This window comes from Sphaeramia orbicularis, chromosome 22 (assembly GCF_902148855.1).
Source record: "Sphaeramia orbicularis chromosome 22, fSphaOr1.1, whole genome shotgun sequence".
NCBI lineage: Eukaryota > Metazoa > Chordata > Actinopteri > Kurtiformes > Apogonidae > Sphaeramia > Sphaeramia orbicularis.
Window position 1 is genome coordinate 13,554,843 of NC_043978.1, and position 22,142 is coordinate 13,576,984.

The window sequence follows — 22,142 nt, forward strand, 5'->3', positions numbered from 1 at the left end:
GAAACCCGATGTCTTCCAGTACCTTGACATCTTCTTTGAACTGGTCCTCCAGGTCCTGAAGCAGTCGGACGTTCAGCCATTTCACCTCTTTACTGAACTCCTCCACCTGGACCGGACACGTGGCCCGGTACTCGTCCATGTGCTGCCTACACAAACACAAAGGAACCCATGCGTCAGTCTCCATCTAAATAATCTAAACCAGTGGTTCCCAACCTTTTTTTGTCTCATGACCCCATTATGGTTATACTAGTTTTGGATTTTTCATTATAGTTTAGTTTTATTTAGTTTTGACTTTTTTTTTTTCTCTAATCCAATTAGTTTTAATCAAGGTTATTATCGTTAACGAAAACTAACGAAATGACGAAAACTAGAATTGTAAAAACATTTTCGTTAACTGAAATAACTAAAAACTATAATTAAAAGAACAAAACAATAACTAACTGAAACTGTATTGTGTGCGTACAAAACTAACTAAAATGGATAAAAATTATGGATCAAATTCCCTTCGTTTTCGTCTTTGTCAGTGTCAGACTGATATGAAATCGATTTATTTCCCTCAACCAATTTTAGTTGATGGCATCATATAATATTTAACGGTACGTCACTTCTCATCACACACATTAATTTTAGCAAAAAAACCCAAAAAGTCTGTGTTTTGAATGTCAGGGGTCGCCAGAAATTTGTGATGTTAAAATGGGGTCCAAGGTTATTATCGTTAACAAAAACTAACGAAATGACGAAAACTAGAATTGCAAAAACATTTTCGTTAACTGAAATAAATAAAAATTATAATTAAAAGAAAAAATGCTAACTAACTGAAACTGTATTGTGTGCTTACAAAACTAACTAAAACATATAAAAATTGTGGATAAAATTCCCTTCATTTTTCATCTTTGTCAATGTCCGATTGATACGAAATCGATTTCTTTTGCTCTAGCAATTTTAGCTAGCAGCACCATATGACACTTTACAGTCCGTCATTTCTCGTCACTTGTGGTTTAGAGTCGTCTTCTGGTCCCCACTCTACCTGGAAAATTGGAGACTAAAGTTGGGAGAAAGCAGCAGAGTCTTGTACGGGATTTATTTGAATATGACGGAGAAGAAGAGAAAAGATACGACAAAACTAAAACTAAACTAAAACTAAGCATTTAGAAAGTAACAAAAAACTAATCAAAACTAACTGAATTAGAGAAAAAAAAGCCAAAACTAAATGAAACTAAACTGTAATGATGGTTGGTTTTAATTCATTTCTAGAGCAGGTTTGCTAGTTTTTATAAGTTTTCATTTTTTCTAAATGCTTTGTTTTAGTTTAGTTTTAGTATTAACTTTAGTTTTGTCATATCTTTTCTCTTCTTCACCATTGTATTCAAATAAATCTCATACAGGACTCTGAATTCTCCAAACATTACTCTCCATGTTTCCAGGTAGAGTGGGGACCAGAAGACGACTCTAAACCACAAGTGACGAGAAGTGACAGACTGTAAAGTGTCATATGGTGCTGCTAGCTAAAATTGCTAGAGCGAAAGAAATCGATTTCATATCAATCGGACATTGACAAAGATGAAAAACTAAGGGAATTTTATCCACAATTTTTATATGTTTTAGTTAGTTTTGTAAGCACACAATACAGTTTCAGTTAGTTATCATTTTTTCTTTTAATTATAGTTTTTATTTATTTCAGTTAACGAAAATGTTTTTTCAATTCTAGTTTTCATCATTTCGTTAGTTTTCGTTAACGATAATAACCTTGGACCCCATTTTAACATCACAAATTTCTGGCGACCCCCGACATTCAAAACACAGACTTTTTGGTTTTTTTTGCTAAAATTAATGTGTTTTTGACCATGTAATAGTTTGTTATACTATGTTCCAAATAAACATTAATTTTAGATGACATTTAGTCTATATAATGTATATTATTATGGACAGAGGCAGAAAAGCCAGGTGTAGATTACTGCACAAAGTGAGAATTTGATTTTCCTTGGTCAGGATATGTACAGTCAGTCCAGCTTGGATTTACAAGGCTGACAATTAATACTGAACAAACAAGAACTCAAAGTATGAATTATGAAAGAGCTGCAGCATCTGAAACTGACCACAATGAACATTTGACAGATAAACAGAACCACAGTGCTTCAGTTTCAGTTTCAGCTTCAGCTGTCATGTCTTTTATGGATTGAGATTGTCTCTGTCAACTCATCATATATCTTTTATTAGTACGTTTTTTTTTATTTATTTAACCAATTACTATACATTTCAGGCGACCCCATTTAAATTCCAGGTGACCCCAAGTGGGGTCCCGACCCCAAGGTTGAAAAACATTGTCTTAACCTGCTGTTCCACAATGAAAGATCACTTATCTGCAGACGCTGATGGAGGCGGTATTTATCTTTTCTTATCTTTTATATTTACCTACATGTCGGTCTGTTTTACATAATCTGCACTGCATCTGGTGTAAACTGTGTAGACCATGGATCTAAAGACACTTTTTAGAACTGAAATAGAAAAAAAAAAACAGTCTGGAGCCAAAAGATATCCCTACATGTTTCACTTCCAAGAGGTGACTGTTAAGGATTAGTTTGTACAGAATATGTCAAGGATAAATTAAAGTTTCTGTGCATTAAATTTACAGAACTACAAAGAAATTACAGAACTACACTATAGAAAACTGACATTTGTTGTTCATTATTGTGTTTGTGCAGCAAAAATGAATTGGTATATGAAGCAAATGGAGTAAACAGATGATAGTCTACTTTTACAACTACTAGTGCCATTTTTTAATTCAGAATGACTTTATTTTCATTTCCTTTTCATCTAATTTATTTCGTTCATGGTTTTGCATTTCATCAGCCAACATTCAATAATCATCAGGTGAACAAACATGTACACACCCATGATCGAAAAGGAGCAGGATGAAGAAAATCTTATATTTCTTGCCCCCTTCTAAATAACAACACTGGTCAACAACAAATTTATTGTTTAAGTTTTTTGAGCTGATTTAGGATCATTTTGGTGTGCTGAATCCAAAAATCACATTAATTTTGCTCAATCAGGTCAACTTTCTGAACTATGCTACATATTGGGTTTTTAACATTTTTGCTTACATTTATGGGCATTTTCATATCATATGATACAAAATTCTTTCATACTTCTTGCAATAAACGAGTTCTGAAGATTTTACTTTTGCCAATTTATGATTAATGTTTTTTTTTAATATTACAGGTGAATGAAATGGCTTCGACTAGAAGATCTTGCAAAAATAAGCCTGACGTATTCTGCTACATCTGCGGTGAATACACTATTGCACCTAACAGGAATCAAGTCACAAGCTTCATAAAGTGTGCTTACCAATCTTATTTCGGTATTAAACTTGGTGACCAAGATAAAGTTTGGGCGCCACACATGGTATGCAAGTCATGCACCGAGTATCTGCGTCAGTGGACCAAAGGCAAGAAGAGTTCTCTGAAGTTTAATAAATACATCCTCTTAGAAAATGATTTTTTTTTCTCTTAAAATCTATTTTGGGTGAGAACTATATAAAAAATCAACTGATAAAGTCACAAAAATGTAATCAATTTTGTGAGAAGATCAAATTTTTCAAAATCAAATTAGCAAAAAACCTGACCTGAATGGGAAAAACAGATGTAATTTTTGGATTTAGCGATGCAAAATGGTCCTAATTCAGTTGAAAAAACCTAGACAATTTTTTGTAACCCAGTGTAATAGCCTTAATGGTTAGCTATACACAACTAGCTATAAAATCATACTGTATAAAGTCAGACAAACCAAACAAAATACATCCAAAGATAAATACAAAATGAATACAAAACCAAGTGCAAAACTACATATCCAGGAAGTACAAAACAAACAAAACATAGGTAAATATATACCTGACGTGATTATACCAGACCAAAATAAGTACACTGAACAAAAATATAAACGCACCACTTTTGTTTTTGCTCCCATTTTTCATGAGCTGAACTCAAAGATCTAAAACTTTTTCTATGTACACAAAAGGCCTATTTCTCTCAAATATTGTTCATAAATTTGTCTAAATCTGTGTTAGTGAGCACTTCTCCTTTGTCCTTTGCTGAGATAATCCATCCACCTCACAGGTGTGGCAGATCCAGATGCTGATTAGACAGCAGGATTATTGCACAGGTGTGACTTAGGCTGGCCACAATAAAAGGCCACTCTAAAATGTACACTTTTACTGTATTGGGTGGTCCAGGGGGGTCAGAAAACCAGTCAGTATTTGGTGTGACCACCATTTTCCTCGCACAGTCGTCTTCATGAATTCTCTGAAACAGCTTTGGAGATGGCTTATGGTAGAGAAATGAACATTCAATTCACAGGCAAAAGCTCTGGTGGAGATTCCTGAAGTCAGCATGCCGATTGCATATTCCCTCAAAACTTGTGACATCTGTGGTATTGTGCTGTGTGATAAAACTGCACATTTTGGAGTGGCTTTTTATTGTGGCCAGCCTAAGGCACACCTGTGCAAAAATCATGCTGTCTAATCAGCATGTTGATATTCCACACCTGTGAGGTGGATGGATTATCTCAGCAAAGAAGAAGTGTTCACTAACACAAATTTAGACAGATTTGTGAACAATATTTGAGAGAAATAAACCTCGTGTGTACACAGAAAAAGTTTTAGATCTTTGAGTTCAGCTCACGAAAAATGGGAGCAAAAACAAAAGTGGGGCGTTCATATTTTTGTTCAGTGTAAATAAATATGTCACAAGATGCAAAACAAATACGAAGCAAAATGTAAAAAGTTATATCTGTTCATATGATCTCATTGTTCTGTCTTTATATACTTTTTTCACTTGGAATATGTTTTTACAGTTTTTATGTTTTTGACTTTATGGTTGCGACACTAACAAAATGTGTAAAAAAAAAAAAAAAAAAAAAAAGTGTTATTAATTTCCATATATTTTTTGACAAAGCTACATGGAGCCACTTGAAAAGGGCCCCACAGCCACAGGTTGCCCACCCCTGGTGTAGACGAACCCATTAAATGTACTGTCTGCATTTTTATGACCTCATGTTATGACTGCTGCACAGCCCACTTCCCCTGTGGGAACAAACACACTTCTGCATAACTTGATAAAAAAGGGTGGATGCTGGAAATGTCTTTCACTTTCTCTGACAAAAGAGGGACTGGTGTTCGGACCTGCCCTCACTGTGGGGTGAATTGACAGTACCGTCCTGCCAATTTAATCTGTTAAAAAAAACCCACCCAAACTCCTAAAGTCATATGGCTCATCTTTTTTTTTTTTCTTACAGTAAAATTAGAATTTTTCCAAAAATATTAACTTTTCCTTTCATTTTCCCTCTCTCCTAGACACATGAATCTAAATAACCCATTGACATCCTGAAATCTCATGTTTTTATCTTCAGTTTTTGTCTTTCAGCTGTTTGTCAAAAGGTTGTTCATCTCTATATGCCAGTGTATACATGACCCTCTAAACCACAGGTGTCAAACATGCGGCCCGGGGTCCAAATCTGGGCCGCCAAAGGGTCCAGTCCGGCCCCTGGGATGAATCTGTGAAATGCAAAAATTACACTAAGAAATTAACAATCATTTTAGTTCAGGTTCCACATTCAGACCAATTCAATCTCAAGTGGGTCATAATAACCTAAAAATACTCACAACTCCAAATTTTTCTCTTTGTAAATGTAAATATTGTCATGTATTTACACTAAAACAAAATATAATATTGCAAAAATAACTGAATAACCTGAACAAATATGAACAATCTGAAATGTCTTAAGAGAAGTAAGTGCAATTTTAATCATATTCTGCCTGTTTCTAAATGTTTTGTGTGTTTGTAGATCCACTGTGATCTGTAAGTTCTAATGTACATGTGGAAATGATAAACTGAGGCCGAATATTGTTAAAATTACACTTTTTTTTTTCAAGTTTGTTCATATTATCACATTGTTTAAAAGGATAGTTTGTAGATGCAAACATTTTCATAATGTAATTTTACTTTTTTCGCTCTAAAACATAGAGAAAAGTTTGGAGTTGACATTATTTATATATTATTATATTATTATTTTACTGGTTTGGCTCACTTCAGATCAAATTTAGCTGAATGTGGACCCTGAACTAAAATGAGTTTGACACCCCTGCTCTAAAGAATAAAGTTCAGAAGATGAATGAATGAATGAATGAATGAAAAAAATGCTGCAGCAGAAAAATTAACACATCCAAAGCTGTTTTATCTAAGTAGCAGGTCATGATACATTGTGATTCAGCCATTTATCATTTCGCTACGACAACAAAAGCACTGGTAAGTTTGAATTCACACGTAGAAAGGATCATCTTCCCAACAGCACCTGAAGGCAGCATAAGATCAGCAAAAAGGAGTGGTTTAATAGACTGTGGGAGCTCATCTGCAGAAATTCGAAGCAGATCTGCAGCTCTGAACACAAACACGCTTACAACACGAATGCATTCCCCTGAAATGACCCACTCAAAACCACATCTGCTTCCTGTTTGTGTCGTAAACGTCAGCAGCAGCCGGGGTGCTGCTGGAGGTTCATGGTGTACAGAGTTTCTCTTGCTGAGCTCCGATTCCCCGAAATCACGTGGGGACGAGCTCTCGCCAAAGCTGGCACGCTTGTATTATGTCGGAGAGGCTCATTCAAGTGGCACGAAAACCTCCGCCACACGTTAAAGGCACAGTCTTCACTTAGAGCAGAGGGAGTGAGGATGTGCCTCTGGGCCGGGAATCTCCCAACAAACTCTGAAACAGTTCAGACATGAGTCATCCAAACAAAGCTCTTCACAGCTCCAGAATTCCCAAAACATCCTCCTCTGTCTGTCGGCTTTAATAACTGGTTGTGTTTGGATTTGTTTTTATGTCATGATGTCATCAAACTGAAATCAGATTCTAATCAGGGTGCACCGACTTTTGCTGGGACTTTTTCAATGCAAATATGTAAAAAGCACAGACTGAAAGTGTATCCCTGAACGATTCAGTTGTTGTTTTTAGAGTTTTCAACAGTTTTTCACAGTTTTCACAGGACCAGGGTGCCATTAACCTCCTAAGACCTAGCTATGGGTTTTCTGTCCACATTTGTGGACAAGAGTTTCACAACTTTATACAGAAAAAAAGGAAAAGAAAACTGTCCACCACAAAAGACATTCCATAAAAATTGTAAAAACTGATTCTGAAAAAACTGTTGCATCATGATGTTTCCAATATAGGCACTTATTTAATAAAAAACAAAAAAAAGCTTGTACTTTGCTGACATTTCCTGGGTCTCAGGAAGTTAAAAATAAATAGCGTGTATAAATAATTTTTCCATCTAAATCCTGATTGGCCTTGAACACATATATTAATAATGATAATAGTGATAATAAAACCAATGTTACATCCGTTTAACAAGCAATAATGTTTGTATATTTGCAGATTTCAGATTTATCAATGTGACAATTTGATCCCTAACAATAATAATAATAATAATAATAATAATAATAATAATAATAATATTAAATCACAATACTAAAGTGCTTTACCAAAAATACAGATCATATAAGAAAAATAGGACCAATGGCCCTGTAGCTTACCAGCCAAATGAAAAGCTTTGGGAAATGTATCCAGATGCCATTTATTATCACCCAGATCTGTGTATTTATTATATTACAGAAATAGCCCATGTTCTGGTCACATTTCAATCAGATCTGTAAAAAATTCAAATTCCAACTTGATATCATTGATACTGATTTATTGGATCAATCCACTTCCTATCTCTTATAGTGGGAAAATTTTTCAAAGTTGCACCAAATCCAGAATCAGATCTGGATCAAAATAATTTCAATACCTTGTGTTGACATCATCATAAAGCAGCTGTATACCAAGTTTGAAGTCAATCAGAACTGTAGTTTGGAAGAAAAAGATGATTGAAATTTTGTTCCCATAAGAGCCCATGTGAAATTTTCTGTAAGTTCCCAGATCCAGAAGAAGATCCTGATCAGCATGTGGACATTATGTTTTGGTCATCTCCCCATCAGGGCTGGACTGTAGAAATTTACACTGGATATCATTTATATTTACTGAGTTATTTCATCGATCCACTTCCTATCTCTTATAATGGGGACATTTTTCAAAGTCGCACCAAATCCAGAATCAGATCCAGATCCAAATAATTTCACTAACTTTTGTTGACATCATCATAAAGAAGCTGTATACCAAGTTTGAAGTCAATCGGAATTGTAGTTTCGGAGAAGAAGACGATTGAAATTTTTGTAACAGACGACAGACGACGCTGACGGATGCCGCATGACGACAATAGCTTACAGCCTGTTGGCCGGTAAGCTAAACAACAGCCTAAAATCTGTCAAAAGTAAACAGCATAAAAATAATTAATGTGACAGAAAATGTCAAAAAATCTCAATAAAATCACCATAAAGCAGTTTTGTGTGGTGACATACATTTTTAACAGGTTTTATTGAGGGCCTTGCTAATTACAAATACAGCTGTGGAAAAAATTATTAGACCATCAAAAGTCATCAAAATCAATGGTTATGCAATCCACTACTAACTCCTGTGTGCATCATGTGACTAAAACAGACAGAAAAGAAAACATGGAATGCCTAAAAGCACTGTTTTTGTCAGTACAATGCCATAGATAGTGATGTAAGAACTGAAGTGATTTTGGTTATTATCAAGAAAACATGGAAAATGGATAGATATCAGCTCTGAAATTAAACTACTATGAGCTATTTTTGTTGTTATCGTTTTATTTGTCCAAACAGATGTACCTTTAGTTGGACCAGGCGTTAAAATGAACAAGAAATTGAAGAAAACAAGGGGTGGTCTAATAATTTTTTCCACGATTGCACATATTGCATATTTTTGCTGTTTTGGTTTTTCTTGTATTATATGCTTTTATTTTGTAAATAAAACAGATGGTTTTTTTGTTGGTTTTACAAACGTCTCCTGGAAAACTTTGTGACCTTTCCTCTGTTGTAGGAAACAAATGGTTAAAGCACATCGATCTGCAACAGCTGACTCCCCGGGTGCCAGTTTTTTTTTTGTTTTTTTTTTCCTGGAGGCCTGAAGCGGCTTGTCCCATTTTTCTTACCGTGGTGCATTATGGGTACGTTCAGGGAAGTCATGTGACTTACTGTAAAGCAGTGAAGCTGTTGATGTATGTGATCTGATACTCGGTCCACAGAGGCTGTGGTCTGAGGGCTCCGCAGTGAAGTCTGAACTCTGACTCAAATCTGCAAAGAGGAAGGACATGTGAACTAAAAATAGACGAGAAGACGAGCGTATCAAACTGTCAGATGAACAAGAGTCTGCAGGGACAGTAGGATGGGAGGCTGCTGCACTGATTTAAACAGACAGACAGACAGAAAGAAAGAAAGAAAGAAAGAAAGAAAGAAAGAAAGAAAGAAAGAAAGAAAGAAAGAAAGAAAGAAATTGGGAAAGTGTAGTGCAGCAGCAGCAGTACCATGGCAAACAGTAAAAATAGAATATAAGAAAAAAAATTGAATATAAGAATAAAAATAGAATACAAACATACTACGCATAATAAATTATAAGTATAAAAGAGAAGTGGTAGAAAATCTGGACAGTTAAACAGTAAAGTACGACAATAAACTGTAATGTGCAAAGTAAAAATTGGACTATTTTACAAAAAATTTCACAAACTGAAAAAAAAAAAGCAAACATTTTCTGACAAGCACCAAAAAAACCTTAACCCATAAAGACCCAGTGCTACTTTTGTGTCAGTTCCCAAATGAATTTTTTCTCTACTTTTAACATTTCTTAACTGATTTAACGCCATTTATTATAATACTATCTTCTTTATTTTGCATTTTTGTTCAGTGAAAATCAGGTATTTGAATCAATGTTGTAGAAGACCAGACACACTACATATAATAAACTACAAGTACAAAAGAGAACTGGAAGAAAATCTGGACAGTCAAACTGTAAGGTGCAACAATAAACTGTAAAGTGCAAAGTAAAAATGGAATTGTTTCACAAAAAACTTCACAAAACTGAAAAAAACAAACAAACAAAAAAAAAAGCCAAAAAATTTTCTGACAAACACCAAAATCAAAATCATACTAATGTTGTGTCACCAGGCATTCTAAGACTGTGTAGAAATGTTCTATTATATAAATGTAATGTGTGAAAGGTAAAAGTACTGACAATAGCTTTCAACGTATAACACTAATTTGTAAAAAAAAAAAAAAAAAAAAAAAAAAAGGTGCAAGGCACAACTAACCCTGCCCCTCGCATGTATTTCACCCATTATAAGTAAAAAGGAAGATGTATAAAAACATCATAAAAAAATTGAACTTTGACCTACCTTTCCCAAAATGTAATGACATCTATTCTGAGTCACTAGAAATCTGTAAACCTAATTTGGTATGAATTAAACTACAGGTGTCAAACATGGGGCCCAGGGGCCAAAACCAGCCCACCAAAGGGTCCAATCTAGCCCATAGGATGAATTTGTTAAATGCAAAAATTACAATGAAGATATTTACAATCAAGGATGTTCAAATCATGTTAGGTCAATTTAATCTAAAGTGGGTCAGAACCAGTAAAATACTATCATAATAAACTATAAATCATGGAATTTTTCATCTTTGTTTTAGTGTAAAAAAAAAAAGTTAAATTACACAAAAATGTATAAAAACCTGCACAAATATGAACAACCTGAAATGTGTTAATAGAAGTATGTGGAATTTAAAAAACATTCTGCCTGTTATTAAAGCTATACCGTATGATGTGGCATTTTTACACTTTTCTTTTGTCATCTTAAAATGCTCCTAATAAGTGTGTGTCAAACTAAAATGGAAAAGAAATCCACCAGGTATTGAAACTCAAAAATGTTTAATTCTCATATATTTCTAATAACTGTCTGACCAATCATTTTAGTCGGTCCGAATAAAATAATTGGCCGAACCTGACTGAGCCTCCTGTCAATCATCCATTACGGCCGTCCAGCATCCGATCCATTATCGCCATCTCACATCCGATATGTGTTCCTCTGAATCTGACGCTTCATTCGCGCTGCTTCTCCTGTCACTGACCACAGTCTACTGTCTAGGATGTGTTTGGATAGAACTGACATGCACATGTGGAAGGGATTAAACGGATTTATGAACAGAAACGACAACTGAGGGGAAAAAACAGGAGTCTGATGAATGAAGGATGGAGATAAAAGTCCGGAAGTCAGCTGTACTGGACTGAACAGGTCTGCATAAAGCTCAGCTTTTATGACGGTGGGACTCATACAGGTACATGTACATGGTGTCACACATGTAAGATGATGTAGGATGATAATTGTATGGACTATGAAACCTCAAAATTCCACGGAAAATTCGCGGAGGCCGCGCGTTCACAGTGCGCGCGCCCATCCCCTGGGCACTGCAGTGAAGACCCTGACCCAGTACTGCACAGACCAGGTCTACTGATGGAACAGGAGCCGCGGGCCCACGGCAGGTGGATGATGCATCTGATTACTGAGGGAGGGGTCCGCGGCCACGCCAAAACGGACCGAACCTCCACCTCTGCTTCCTCTTCCGTTTCCATCACGCATCAGGAGAGGAGGAGAGAGGAGGAGGAGCCTCAGAGCTCAGGCAGCGGGAAGGGGGCGGGGCTTTGGAGGGAGGCGGGTTGTTCATGTTCAAACTTTTACTAAGTGCTGTGAGAAATGCCACATCGGTAGGTATAGCTTTAAATGTTTTATGTATTTGTAGATCCACTGTGATCTGCAAGTTGTGATGCACATATATAAATGATAAACTAAGGCGTAATATTTTTAAAACTGCACTTATTTTTCTTAAAAATTTTCAGGTTCATGTTATGTTCAAGTACAGTTCGTAGATTTTTCATTACATTTTCATTATGGAATTTTACTTTTTTCACTCAAAAACACAGAGAAAACTTTGGAGTTGACATTATTTATCAGTTCTTATCCTATTATTTATATTATTTTACTGGTCCGGCCCACTTTAAATCATATTAGGCTGAATGTGGCCCCTGAACTAAAATGAGTTTGACACCCCTGAATTAAACCAACAGATTTGCTGCTAAAGTGTTAACAAACGAACTGAACCAAAAACAATATGGCGGGGTAATTAGTGTCATATCATGTAAAAAACATATTGGGGACATTATTCTGAAATTATTCCACAACTTATAGACATAATTTTACACTAATACATGGACCTCTGCTCTTCTTCACTTCTCATACTCTTTTTTTTTTTTTTACATCACTGACCTATTGCATAATAACCTAATTAGATTTTTAAAAAAAAATGTTCCCCTAGCTGTTTATTGATAGTCCTGCTTACTTTTCCAGTCATTACACTGTTTTTACTTACATTTTACACAACATCCTGACTTTTTTTGGAACTGGGGTTGTATCATATGATGTTATTATATAATATTATAGCTGTCTATTGTGTTTAACATTAATAAATACAGGTAGGAGTGTTTTAAAGTTGTAATTTTGAATGTGGAGTCACTTTTAAAACACATCCAACACTGCATTAAATCATATACCATTTGTTTATTTATCAAAAATAACAAGTAATTACAGGTAAATGTAATGTATAAGGCAAATGGAATGAAAATCAAGTATGCAGCTTTGTATTTCAGTACTTTACAGCAGAAACTATACTTAGTTACAGTCCAACACTGGGATTAGAACAGTGAATTCACACATCTAGGAATTTTCACGCATGTTTATTCTTGGTTCTGTGACCATTTTGAGCTAAAACAGTATAGTTTATGGAAGTTAAATCTCAGCTAAAGGCAGAGAGATGGTGAAATAATCTCCAATCACTGTAGCTGCCATATATTTGAGACTTATTTGTTAAAGTAACTGCATTTTCAACCACATATTTATTAGAAGTCTGATAATAAGCTGCATGTGGTGGTATTTACTGGAAAGGACTTTACATGTGATCAGAATAAAACCACCTCTGCCTTATTTTGAGCCTGGAAAAACCCTGATGGAAAACAAATATTCACATCATTTACTTGACGATCCCTACAGAGCATAAATATTAACAGCAAAATGTAGCTTAAGTATAGATATAAAGTATGGGTTTTATCATCACTGACATCATTAGGTCATTAATCCCACAGTTTCAGTGTTGTCACAGTTACTGCTGGTTTCAACTACTTTATATCCATTTTAATAAACACAGACACCAGATAATTCTGATGGATCATCATGTGATTACAATTCTAATATTCTCATCTGTGTTTAGTTTGTGGACTTTTCTCTAATCTTAGTTTTTTGGTGACATATTGCATCATTTGAGTATTTTTACATGAAACCATGCAAGAGGTTTTAGAGTTGAAAATCATGACTTTTTAATACTTTTTGTATCTAAACATATAGAAATCACAGAATTACACATAGAATTAGACTTATATTATTCATTCAGGTAGATCATGTTAAATGTAAAACATAATTAAAGGTTTGAGATTTGGTCGGTGTCCAATCTGAAACTGAATATTCTGTAGCTCTGAATAAGGTTTGTTTCTTTTAGCTCTATTTGCTCCAGCTTTAAGTTAAAAGAAACATAAAGTATGCAAATATTTAGGTCATATTTAATGATTTGAACTTTGATAACTCTAAAAAGTATTGAAGATTGAAAGTGTTTTATTTATTTATGGTAAATGATCTATTTTATCCCCCCTGCAGTACCTCCTCTGCCCACTAGGGGACCACAGCTCACATTTTGGTCTGAATGGAGTAGATATTGGAGTAAAACGTTTGAAATGTGGTGGAGAGAAAATGAACAAATGCAAGAAACTCAAGATTTTACTTATGTGCAGTGCTTTGGTTACTTTTTTCTATAAACATGAAGCAAATTCAGGTTTATTTACATCATGTGTATGTCAAATTTTAATTCAGGGGCCACATTCAGCCCAGTTTGACCAGTAAATTAATGGTATAACTTAGGGGTGTTAAACATGTGGCCCGGGGGCCAAAACCGGCCCACCAAAGGTTCCAGTCCAGCCCGCGGGATGAGTTTGCAAAGTGCAAAAATGACACTTAAGATATTCACAATCAAGGATGTTGAACTCGTTTTAGTTCAAGTTCCACATACAGACCAATGTGATCTCAACTAAAATAATACCATAATAACCTATGAGTAATGACTCCAGATTTTCTTAGTTTAATGTGAAAAATATAATAATGACAACTCCAAATTTTTCTCTTTGTTTTAGTGTAAAAAGTTACATTAAATTATGAAAATATTAACATTTACAAACTACCCTGAATGTGAAAAGCCTGAAACCTGAATAGTGAAATTTTAACATTACTCTTCCTGTTATTAAATATTTTGTGCCTTTGTAGATCCAGTCCATAATATGCATGTATAAGTGGTAAGTTGAGGTGTAATAATGTTAAAGTTGCACTTATTTTTCTCAAGAAATTTCCTTTTTTTCAGGTTATTCACATCATTTTTGTTTTGATAGTTTGTAAATGTTCATATTTTCATAATTTCATTTTGATTGCACTAAAACAAAGAGAAAAATTTGGAGTCGTCATTATTTACAGGTTATTATGCTATTGTTTTACTGGTCCGGCCCACTGAAGATCAATTTGGGCTGAATGTGGCCCCTGAACTAAAATGAGTTTGACACCCCTGGTATAACTTATAAATAATGACAACTCTGGATTTTTAATCTTTATTTTAGTGCATAAAACTAAAATTACAATATGAAAATGTTTAAATTTACAAACTATTCTTTTATAAAACATTTTAATTATCCATGAACAACCTGAAATTTAGGAAACTTCAGAAAAATATGTGCAATTTTAAAAATATTCTGTCATTTACACATGAGCCTTACAACTTACAGATCACAGTGGATCTAGAAAAGCATAAGACGTTTTGTAACAGGCATCTGGAACTAAAAAATATAGCATTTAACTTAATTCGATACAATTTATTCAGACTCAATGACACCCTTGACTGTTTAATGCACAGGTGTCAACACCGGCCCGCCAACAGGTCCAATCCAGCCCATTGGATGAATTTATGAAATGCAAAAATTACACTGAAGATATTAACAATCAGTGGTGTCAAAATCATTTTAATTCAGGTTCCACGTACAGACACATACAGTCCAATTAGATTTCAAATGGGTCAGACCAGTAAAATATTATCATAATAACCTACAAATAATGACAACCCCAAATTTTCTCTTTATTTTTTTGGTGCAAAAAAGTTAAATTACATGAAAATGTTTACATTACCAAACTATACTTTTACAAAAAATGTGAATAACCTGAAAAAATATGAACAAACAGAAATATCTTTAAAAAAGTAAATGCAATTTTATCAATATTCTTCCTGTTACTAAATGTTTTGTGTGATTGTAATGCACATGTTTAAATGATAAACTGATAAACCGAGGCATAATATTGTTAAAATTGCACTTGTTTTTCTTAATTCAAGTTGTTTATGTTATTCAGATTTTTAAGGAAACTTTGTAGATGTAAACCTGATCATAATATAATTTTACTTTTTTCACTGTTATTATTTTACTGGTCCGGCCCACTGGAGATCAAATGTGGCCCCCAAAGTAAAATGAGTTTGACACCCCTGATTTCATGTTTTCTGTGTAAATTCACCATGTGGGCTGGATTGGACTCTTTCGAGGGACGGTTTTGGCCCACGAACCCTATATTTGACAAACCTGACTTACACCAACTGCCTTAATCAAATAAACTGAGTATAAATAAAGTTTTTAAAAAAGAAAAAAATGTCAAAGAGAATATTTAAAAAGATGTTTATCCTAATAATTTGTCCTGATTTGTTCATTTTTTCTTCAAACAGACCAAACGTGTGTTTCATCTGATTTTTCTTTGTAAAAATCATAAAAGGGTGGAGGACACTTATCACTTATCTGGCTTTTCTGACTTATCTGACTATAAAAATTAATTATGAAGTTGCGTCATTTGGTTAAAAACACTGTTTGTCATGAATGTGTTGAAGGGTTGTTTCTTACATTACTCAACTGCAAAGTCACGCAACTGTGTGGTTGGATGAGAAAGGTCTGGATCCTGTTTTTGGTTTGTTTTGTTCTGTTTTTCTGTGCTGTTCCCCTTCACCTTTCTTCATCTTTAATGGTATTTTTTAATAAATCTGCTCTTATCGCTAGGCTTTACAAACTCTTTGCTCATCTGGACTCATGATCATTTGACCTTTAACCTCATAAATGATGAATTGAAAAATAGTGTCAGTGTTATTGTTTATGCTTCACCTGGGGAGATTAATTGTTATCCTTACAGTTCAGGAGTGTCACATTCTTCCATTTCAGTTTTTCCCTATTTGCTTTGGTACATTTTAAATACGAAATGTGCAAAACTCCCAAAAAATAAACAGATGAATAAAAACTAGGTGTATGTTCACAACAGAATTACATTTCTTGTTCCTTTAAACAAATGTTGTAGCATAATTACCAATTGAATGTATATTTCTTTTTGCATCAGATAGATGTGATTTTCATTGGTATTAGACACCAGATGCAGTTAACAACATCTGTCACATTTGTATGTGGAAGAAAAAAACAGTAAATGGTGGGGTTTTTTTTGGTAAAGTCTGCTGGACTGTAAAGGTCACACAAACAAAATAGTCTAAATATTTTGTGTAAACCTGGCAAATAATGAGGATTCTGATTGATAAGCCAACACCAAATTAATGTTTAATTTTGACTTTGTATAAAACATGATAAACTTTGTTGACGTATGAGTTTTGTGACCTTAACCCATAAAGACCCAGTGCTACTTTTGTGTCAGTTCCTAAATTAATTTTTCTGTATTTTTAACCTTTCTGAAGTGATTTAACACCATTTATTATAGAACTATCTTCTGTACTTTGTATTTTTTCATTGAAAATCAGGTATTTTTCTATATTTAATTCACTGATCAGGTAGATGTTATTAAAAGTTCAGATTAACGTTCAGGGTTTTTATATCAGAAACAGAAAAAGCTACTTTTTCAGCAAAGATATACATAACTGAATATAAACCCAGTGTGTCCATCCACTGTCACTGATCCAACTCCATGGGTTTTACTGGTGAATCAATGTTGTAGAAGAGCAGACACAGTGAATACAATAAATTACAACTATAAAAGAGAACTGGTAGAAAATCTGGACCTTCAAACAGTAAAGTGCAACAATAAACTGTAATGTGCAATGTAAAAATGGAACTTTTTCCACAAAAAACTTCACAAAACTGAAGAAAAAACAAAAAAAAAGCCAAAAAAAATTTCTGACAAGCACCAAAATCACACTAATGTTGTGTCACCAGGGTTTCTAAGACTGTGTAGAAATGTTCTATTATATAAATGTAATGTATGAAAAGTACAAGTAGTGACAATAGCTTTCAACTTATTAAAACACTCATTTGTAAAAAAAAAAAACAAAAAAAAAAGAAAAAAAAAAAAGTGGTGCACATTTATTTCACTCTTTATAAGTAAATAGGAAGATGTTTAAAAAAAATCATAAAAAATTTGAACTTTGACCTACCTTTCCCAAAATGTAATGACATCTATTCTGGGTCACTGGCAATCTATAAACCTAATTTGGTATGAATCGTCATTATAACACTCATTTGTAAAAAAAAAAAAAAAAAAAAAAAAAAAAAAAAGAGTAACTTTTTCAGCAAAGATATAAATACCTGAATATAAACCCAGTGTGTCCACCCACTGTTATTGATCCACAGTGGATCAACAGGTATTAAACAGTTTAGATCAGTAGATGGTTTTGGTCACTAGTGACTGTTTGGGTCTGTAAGGGTTAAAGGACTGACACTGCACTGAGAATACTGCAAAACTAGTGACAACTTTGCACCACAACCTAAAAATATGCATGTTTTAACAGCAAAATGTATGAAAAACAACATAGTCGATACGCAATGAAAAGATTCTGTCAATATTTTACTATTTTTTATAATGTTTTGGGTAAAGCTACAGCATCTATATTATAAAAGCCAAGCGGCCTCTGTGTGTGTGTGTGTGTGTGTGTGTGTGTGTCTGGGACTCACACAAAATCCGTACAAAGCTGATCACTGCACTTTGGCATACTTAAGTATTTTTGGTCAAGGAACAGACTAGCGAAAACAGCAAGTTGATAGGACCAATATTTTGGGAGATATTAGTAATTTTGGAATTGCATTTTACACCAGTTATTTACATGTGTTGATAGGATTAATGGATCAGCAGGTATTAAACAGTTTAGATCAGCAGATGAATTTGGTTGAATTTGGTTAGTGGATGTTTGGGTCTTTATGGGTGAATAATCAAATGCTGTTTTGATAAATCCTCCCAGAAAACTGAGAAAAATCGGACCAGTGTCCCTGTATGTCAGCGTTGTATTCTATCAAGAATCAGTACCAGTTGAATTTGTGAGGTTGTCAGTTTCTGTCTCGACGTTAAGAGTCGTGTGGTCTGGATTCAGGAGATCACTCCCCCAACAGAAGTGGTGGTACTTTCACTGGAGGAGAACTCAACTAATTCAATCCAAGTCCATATATGACTTCTATCAGTGATCAATAGGAACTATACTGATATCTGTAACCATTTACATGTTATAAACCATCAAAATATGGACCATTATAAGTAAATGCTAATATTTAATATTTGAAAAATTCATAAAAAATGCAAAAATCTAATTTCTGAAAACTGAACAAACTTTGCTAAAAACTGCATTCATCTGAAACATAATTTTACAACACTTTTGGTTCTTCCTGTACATTTCTTTATGATACAGTCTACTCTCGTTAAACCGCCCGCCGTTATACCGCCATTTTCGCTCACCGCCGACCAAAACCATTGCACAAAAATCCCCAATGCATTATTCCATTAGCTACCGCCATTTCCGCCTATCGCCATCCGCCAGCCCAGTTCCATGCACAAACAACACTTATACCATTGATTTCCCGACCGTTATACCGCCAGCGTGATTGCCATCGAGTACACATAAATTTTAACAATGCACTGAAACAAACGCGCCAGACGCTGATCGCGACAAGCTACGAGTAGGTCTACGGAACGGCCACCGTTCATTTATCGCAGAACACTCAGTAGGTCAGGATGTCGGGAAGAGGACGTGGGATTAAGCCAAAGCCTCAAGATGATGGGGTGTCATTTCCCGACACGGTATAATAATGCTTAAAATGTTTCCCCACTTTAAATGATCCCTTACAACATAACAGAATCAAGATTTATTTAGAAATGCAATTAGAACGGGTTAACGGAGGCAGCATAGACATCATATAGTAAAGACATGCACATTATGGACGCAACCCGTTGTAACGCCATTTTCGCTATACCGCCAATTTGGCCGTGAACGGAAGTTGGCGGTATAACGAGAGTAGACTGTATTATTACCTTTACTTCCATTATTATATAATGCATTTACTTTGCATTACATGTATTTTTTCTGTCTCTTAAGCGCAATAAATTCTAAATCTAACCCTCTGGTGTGAAAAATAAACCACTCATACACACAGCTGCCTTGGATATGTGTTTGACTGTCCTGTGTGCTCAGCTAAATGCCTCGGCCCTCTGCATCGTCTCTCAGGCAAACTCTATTCACATGGATGAAGAGGCGGCAGGAAGCACTGAGGCATTCTGGGAAACAGCCCAGTCGCCTTCATTGTAAGTCTGTTAGTGTTTTTAGACACAAAGGAGTGAAAAGACTTTGAATGTGACAGTGTTTAATGTTTGCATACGCTGGGAAATGTGAGGAGGATTTACACTCCTGCAGCATCCTTAAGTGGAAACACAAGCCTTTAAGAATTATTTAAAGGTTTTTGTGTAAATGTACCTTTTTGGAAACTGTATCAGCTCTAGGAGACAAGCAGAGGTGACGTCCGGTTCCAGCTGAGCATCCATTTGTCTGGAGGCGTTGATGCTTCCTTTCACTTTCTGAAAAGATGCAGCATAATCAGAGAGTGAATGGCACAGATTAACTGCAGCTCTCTGCCGCCCCCACATGGTCAAACCAACGCATAGCACTGTAGTCAGAGAGAATACAACTGGTTCCTAATCTGTTTTTGGCTCCTGACCCCATTTTAACATCACAAATTTCTGACGACCCCAGACATTCAAAATGGGGACATTTTTTTGTTTTTTTGCTAAAAACTTAATTTGTTTTTGATCATGTAATAGTTTGCTATACTATGTTGTAAATAAAGGTTAATTTTAGACAACATTTAGTCTATATAATGTATATTATTATGTACAGAGGCAGAAAAGCCAGGTGTAGATTACTGCACAAAGTGAGAATTTTATTTTCCTTGGTCAGGATATGTACAGTCAGTCCAGCTTGGATTTACAAGGCTGACAATTAATACTGAACAAACAAGAACTCAAACTATGAATTATGAAAGAGCTGCAGCATCTGAAACTGACCACAATGAACATTTGACAGATAAACAGAACCACAGTGCTGCAGTTTCAGACTCACAGTTTGTTGTGTCTTTTATGGATTTGGATTGTCTCTGTCAACTCACCGTATATTTTTTATTCTTAAATTTTTATTTTATTTTTATCAATTACTATACATTTCAGGCGACCCCATTTGAATTCCTGGCAACCCCACATGGGGTCCCGACCCCAAGGTTGAAAAACAATGGAATATAACCTGGAATAACTGAATTTATTTATTTAACCTTTATTTAACCAAGCAAGTTAGTTGAGAGCTAATTGTAATTTCCAATAACAACCTGACTTAGTATTTAGTTTAGTTTTTTTTTTTTTTTTGAGAATGTTTTCTGTCTGATAAACAAAAACATTTCTTTCAATAAAAATTATCTGTATTTTTTGTGTGTACCTTGTAATTGAAAATGCACATTCATGATGATGTAGGAGTAAACAGAAAAATAAAATAATAATAAAATGCACACTATTTTGCATATACATTTCATAAATTACATGTTCTGTTTTTTTTTCTATGGTGCTAGCTGCAACTGATTTACACCCATGCTTATTTGGAACTTCTGTAAGGACCATTCAGCGCTGCACTTGTATTATATTGAGAAAACTTCAATAAAAAGATCTTGATCAAAAGAAATACAATTTGCTTTGGAAATTGTCAAGGCACAACAACTTGGGCAAAAACAAGAACTTGAATTGCACATCAAGGCCAAAAATCGGAAGAAAATACATAATATGAGGAATACAGATGCAGAAAAAAAATCATCAAACCATCCAAAGTCATCAAAAACAATGGTTATGCAATCCAGTACTAACTCCTGTGTGCATCATGTGACTAAAACAGACAGAAAAGAAAACATGGAATGCCTAAAAGCACTGTTTTTGTCAGTACAATGCCATAGATATTGATGTAAGAACTGAAGTGATTTTGGTTATTATTAAAAAACATGTTAAATGGATAGATATCAGCTCTGAAATTAAACTACTATGAGCTATTTTTGCTGCTATCATTATATTTGTTCAAACAAATGTACCTTTAGTTGTACCAGGCATTAAAATGAACAAGAAACTGAAGAAAACAAGGGGTGGTCTAAAAATTATTTCCGCGACTGTATGTGAATGAAACAAAAAAAAAAGAAAAAAAAAAAAAAGAAAGAAAATAATTCGTGATATTTTGTAATAGACGTCGTACCGTCCAGATGTCCATGTGAAAGTCAGAGTTGAGGACGTCATCTTCTTTCTCTGGATTTTTCCTGTCCTTCCAAAAGTCCTCATATTCAAGTTCGATGAGTTTATCCAGTGAACAGCGCATGTCCTCCTTCAGGAATGAAAAAAGGAAGAGAAAAAAAAAAGGTTTGCCTCTGTCTTTTTCAGCTTCAAATGAATAGTTCAGGGTAAAGATGTATTCATTCATAATAAACAAAATGTAGCTAGGAAGAAAAGTAAGTTTAGTGTTTTAATTTACATATAAATCAGGGCAGAAAAGACAGAAAAGGTGATTCTACTTTAACATTTTGCACATTTGCATATTCTAGTTTTTTGTATTTTTACCTCCGCCAAGGAGGTTATGTTTTTGCCAGGGTTTGTTTGTTTGTTTGTCTGTCTGTTAGTGTGCAACATAACTCAAAAAGTTATGGACAGATTTTGATGAAATTTTCAGGGTTTGTTGGAAATGGGATAAGGAAGAA

General features: G+C 34.6%; 1 protein-coding gene across 2 annotated transcripts in view; it reads right to left on the reverse strand.

Annotated features, from left to right (window-relative positions):
• exoc3l4 (exocyst complex component 3-like 4) overlaps positions 1 to 22,142 on the reverse strand; it is a 74,905-nt gene that overhangs the window by 20,545 nt on the left and 32,218 nt on the right. For both annotated transcript variants that reach the window (XM_030127675.1, XM_030127674.1), the window contains 4 exons: positions 21,647 to 21,772; positions 19,844 to 19,944; positions 9,146 to 9,244; positions 23 to 146 (listed from right to left, as the gene is read on the reverse strand). In XM_030127675.1, the coding sequence (XP_029983535.1) occupies positions 23 to 146; positions 9,146 to 9,244; positions 19,844 to 19,944; positions 21,647 to 21,772 (450 nt within the window). The remainder of the gene's footprint in view (positions 1 to 22; positions 147 to 9,145; positions 9,245 to 19,843; positions 19,945 to 21,646; positions 21,773 to 22,142) is intronic.